Here is a 5,085-nt window from a genome sequence, read left to right on the forward strand (position 1 = left end):
GGGAACTGGGAGGGAAAGCTGGAAGCAATGTTGAGGAACTGGGAGCCAATGGGTGGGAACTGGGGCAATTGAGGGAACTGGAGCAATGGGAGGAACTGGGAGCAATGGGGACACTGGGAGCAATGGGAGGGAAACTGGAAGCAATGGGGAACGGGAACCTCGGGAGCAATGGGGGGAAACTTGAGAGCAAATGGGGGCGGAAAACTGGGAGCAATGGGAGGGACTGGGAGCAATGGGGGGAACTGGGAGCAATTGCGGAAGGAACTGGGCAAGCAATGGGGGAACTGGGGAGCAATCGGAGGGAACTGGGAGCAATTGGAGGAAACTGGAGCAATGAGGGACACTGGAGCATGGTAAGGCGAACTGGAGCAAGGGGGGGAACTCGGAGCAAACATGGGAGGGAACTGGAACAATGGATGGAACTGGGAGCAATGGGGGGAACTGGAGCAATGGGAGGAACTGGGAGCAACTGGAGAGGGAACGGGAGCATGAGGGAATGGGAGCAATGGGAGGGAAACGGGAGAATGGGGAACTGGGAGGCAATGGATGGAACTGGGAGCAATGGAGGGAACTGGGAGCAAGGTAAGGGTAAACTGGAGCAATGGGGCGGAACTGGGCAGCAATGGGAGGAATGAGAGCAATGGGGGGGAACTGGGAGCAATGGGGGGAACCTGGGAGGGAACCATGGGAGCAATGGGAGGGAACTGGAGCAATGGGGGGACACTGGAAGGCAATGGGATGGAAACTGGGGCAATGGGGGGGGAAGCTGGGAGCAATGGGAAGGAACTGGAGACATGGGGGGAACTGGGAGCAACATGGGGGGAACTGGGCGCAGATGGGACGGGAAATCTGGGAGCAATTGGACGGGAACTGGGAGGGAAAACTGGGAGCATGGGGGAACTCGGAGAGGCAACTGGGGTACAAGCCAATGGGGGGTACTGGGAGCAGATGGGGGGGAACTGGCTAGCAATGGGGGGGGAACTGGGATGGAACTGGCGGCAGCAATGGGAGGGAACTGGGAGCAAACTGGAGGGAACTGGGAGCAATGGGGGGAGACTGGGGAGCAATGGGATGGGAACTTGGTAAGCAATGGGAGGGGAACTGGGAGCAATGGGGGGGAAACTGGGATGGAACTGGGAGCAATGGGAGGGACTGGGATGGAACTGGGAGCACTGGGAGGGAACTGGGAGCAATGGGGGGAACTGGGAGCAATGGTGGGAACTGGGAGCAATGAGAGGAACTGGGAGCAATGGGCGAACTGGCGAGGGAGCACTGGGAGCAAATTGGGAGGAATGGGGAAGCACATGGGGGGGACTGGGTAATGGGGGGAACTGGGAGCAATGGTGGGAACTGGAGCAATGGGGCAGAGAACTGGGGAAGCCAATGGGGAGGAACTGGGACGGGAACTGGGAGCACATGAGAGGAATGGGACAATGAGGGGGGAACTGGGAAGGAACTGGGAGCCAATGGCGGCAGCGCGAACTTAGGGAGCAATCGGAGGGAACTGGAACGAACTGGGGGGAACTGGGAAGGAACTGGGTAAGAGCAATGGGGGGAACTGGACAATGGCGAGGGACTGGGAGCGAATCGGGAGGGAACTGAGGCAGCAATGGGAGGGAATGGGAGCAAATTGGGGGGAACTGGGAGCAATGGGAGGGAACTTGGGAAACCTGTGGATGGAAACTGGAGCAGATGGTGAGGGAACTGTGGAGCAATGGGGGAGGAACTGGGAGCCAATTGAAGGGAAACTGGAGCAAGGGGGAACTGGGAGCAATGGGCGGGAACTGGGAGAAGCATTGGGGAATAACTGGGAGGCAAATGGGGGCGGACTGGGAGATGGGAGGGAAACTAGGCAGCAAACTGGGGGGGAACTGGGGCAATGGTGGGGGACAACTGCGGGGGCATAATGGGGAACTGGCGGCACGAGCTACTGGGGGCAACGGAGCAATGGGGGGAACTGGAGCAGATGCGGTGGAATGGGCAGGCAATGGGGCGGGAGCGGTCGGAGGGAACTGGGAGCAATGGGGGTGAACTCGGGGAGCAAGTGGGGGGCGGAACTGGGTAAGCACTGGGCAGGGGAACTGGGAGCCAAATGGTTTGGGGACTGGAGCAATGGGAGAACTGGGGAGACCAATGGGAGGCGAACATTGGGCAGCAATCGGGAGGGAACTGGGGAGCAATGGGGGGGAACTAGCAACGGGGTGGGAACTGGGAGGAACTGGAGCAAATGGGGGGGTACTGGAAAGCAACTGGGGGGAACTGGAGCAAGGGGGCCGGGAACTGGGACTGGACACTGGGAAGCCACATGGCAGGGGGAACTGGGGAGCCAATGAGGGGGGGAAACTGGGACAATGCGGAGGGAAAGCTGGGAGCAATGGGGGAACTGGGAGCAATGGGGGGAACTGGGAAGGGAACTGAGGGAGCAATGGGGGGGTACTTGGGAGCAATGGGGGGGGAAACCTGGGAAGCAAATGGGGGGGGAACGAGGATGGAACTGGGAAGGGCAATGGGACCATGGGAAACTGGAACGCACATGGAAGGGATCCTGCAGAAGCCACCAGTGCGGAAGCGAAGGCACGAAACTGGGGTATAGCCAATGGGAGGGAAAACTCGGGAGCAATGAGGGAAACTGGGAGCAATGGAGGGGAAAGACACTGGGGATGGAACCTGAGGAATGAGCACATGGGAGGAACCTGGCATGTAACATGGGTAGCAGCTGGGAAGGGAAATGGGAGCAATGGGGAGGAACTGGACAGCAATGGGGGACACTTGGGAGCAATGGGAGGAATCTGCGGAAGCCAATGGCAGTGGAACTGGCGGACGGAACTGGGAGCAATGGCGAGGGGAACTGGGGAAGCAACATTGGGGGGAACTGGGAGTATGGGGGGGAACTGGGACAGCAATGCGGGCGGAACTGTCGCGCAGCAATGGCGGGGAATCCTATGGGAAGCAACATGGGGAACTGAGAGGGAACTCGGGAGCAATGGAAGGCGACTGGGAGCAGATGGGCGTGATACTGGGAAGGAACTGGGAGCATATGGGAGGAACTGGAGCAATGTGGAGGAAATGGTAGCAATGGGGGGAACTGGGAAGGAACTGGAAAGCCATCATGGGGCGGGCAACTGGGAGCAATGGGATGGACGACTGGGAGGCAATGGGAGGCGAACTGGTGAGCAACTGGGAGGAACCGAACCTGGCGACGCACACGAGCATAGGGGCGCACGGCCGAAACTGGGAAGCAATGGGACCGGGAACCTTGGGACGCCAATGGAGATGGATACGACTGGGCAAGAGCCGAATCAGGGAGGGAAACTGGGAGCAATGGGAGGAACTGGGAGCAATGCGCGGCACGGAACTGGAGACACACATGGATGGGCGACGGGGACCACCCCCGGCTCCGACCCACCGTCCCTTCAGCCCCCAACTCCCCCCCGCAGAGTCTCCCCCTGCTCCCCCTCCTGCTCCCAGTCCTCACCGTTGCACCGACTGCGGCAAAACCTTTGGTGCCCGCTCCCGCCTGGCCGTCCACCGCCGTGTGCACACCGGGGAGCGCCCCTTTGCCTGCACCCAGTGCGGCAAGCGCTTCACCCAGAGCTCGGCCTTAGGCCTTCACCGTCGCTTACACACCGGGGAGAGGCCTCACGTGTGCACCGAGTGCGGCAAGGCCTTCACCGTGGCCTCGCACTTGGCCGTTCACCGCCGCGTGCACACGGGGGAGCGGCCCTTTGCTTGCGCTCATTGCAACAAGCGTTTCAGCCAGAGCTCGGCCTTGGCTCTGCACCTCCGCGGTCATACGGGTGAGAGGCCTCACGCCTGCAGCGACTGCGGCAAAGCCTTCGCCGTGGCTTCGCATCTCACCGCTCACCGGAGGATTCACACCGGGGAGAAGCCGTTTCCTTGCCCGCGGTGTGGGAAGTGCTTTCGGCAGCGCTCGGGGCTTGTCACTCATCAGAGGGGGCACAAATAGGACGTGGGGGCAACAAAGTGGCCTTGGGGACACAAAGAGGCCTTGGGGACAACAAAGAGGCCTTGGGGACATCAGGATGGACCTGAAAGGACACTGGGGGTCAATGATATGGGGACGTGAATCCATTGAGGACATCAGAACTGGCACTGAGTGTCACCTATCAGTTATCAGAGGGGACATGAATCCATCGAGGACATCAGAACAGGCTCCAAGTGTCACCTATTGCTTATTAAATGGGACACAAAGAGGCCTTGGGGACATCAGGATGGACCTGAAAGGACACCGGGGGTCAATGATATGGGGACATGAATCCATTAAGGACATCGGAACAGACTCCAAGTGTCACCTATCAGTTATCAGAGGGGACATGAATCCATTGAGGACATCGGAACTGGCTCCAAGTGTCACCTATTGCTTATTAAATGGGACACAAAGAGGCCTTGGGGACATCAGGATGGACCTGAAAGGACACTGGGGGTCAATGATATGGGGACATGAATCCATCGAGGACGTCGGAACTGGCACCAAGTGTCGCCTATCAGTTATCAGATGGGACATGAATCCATTGAGGACATTGGAACAGACTCCAATGTCACCTATTGCTTATTAAAGGGGACACAAAGAAGCCCTGGGGAAACAAAGTGGCCTTGGGGAAACAAAGTGGCCTTGGGGACATCAGGATGGACCTGAAAGGACACTGGGGGTCAATGATATGGGGACATGAATCCATTGAGGACATTGGAACAGGCTCCAAGTGCCACCTATCAGTTATCAGATGGGACACAAAGAGGCCTTGGGGACACAAAGAGGCCTTGGGGACATCAGGATGGACCTGAAAGAACACTGGGGGTCAATGATATGGGGACATGAATCCATTGAGGACGTCAGAACAGACTCCAAGTGTCACCTATTGCTTATTAAATGGGACACAAATAGGCCTTGGGGACGTCAGGATGGTCATGAAAGGACGCTGGGGGTCAATGAAACGACATGAATCCATTGAGGACATCGGAACAGACTCCAGGTGCCACCAGGAGCCCCAGAGGCTCTGAAATATGGACACCAGGGATCCCTTCAGCTCTATATGGACACCAGGGATCCCTTCAGCTCTATATGGC

At 58.4% G+C, this 5,085-nt stretch overlaps 1 protein-coding gene across 1 annotated transcript in view; it reads left to right on the plus strand.

Moving 5' to 3' along the window:
• The first annotated feature begins 3,340 nt into the window (after positions 1–3,340).
• LOC107307373 (zinc finger protein 271-like) overlaps positions 3,341–5,085 on the plus strand; it is a 5,295-nt gene continuing 3,550 nt past the window's right edge. The window contains exon 1 of the mRNA XM_032441789.1: positions 3,341–3,965. Within this exon, the coding sequence (XP_032297680.1) occupies positions 3,341–3,965 (625 nt within the window). The remainder of the gene's footprint in view (positions 3,966–5,085) is intronic.

Source organism: Coturnix japonica, unplaced genomic scaffold (assembly GCF_001577835.2).
Source record: "Coturnix japonica isolate 7356 unplaced genomic scaffold, Coturnix japonica 2.1 chrUnrandom569, whole genome shotgun sequence".
NCBI classification, from domain to species: domain Eukaryota; kingdom Metazoa; phylum Chordata; class Aves; order Galliformes; family Phasianidae; genus Coturnix; species Coturnix japonica.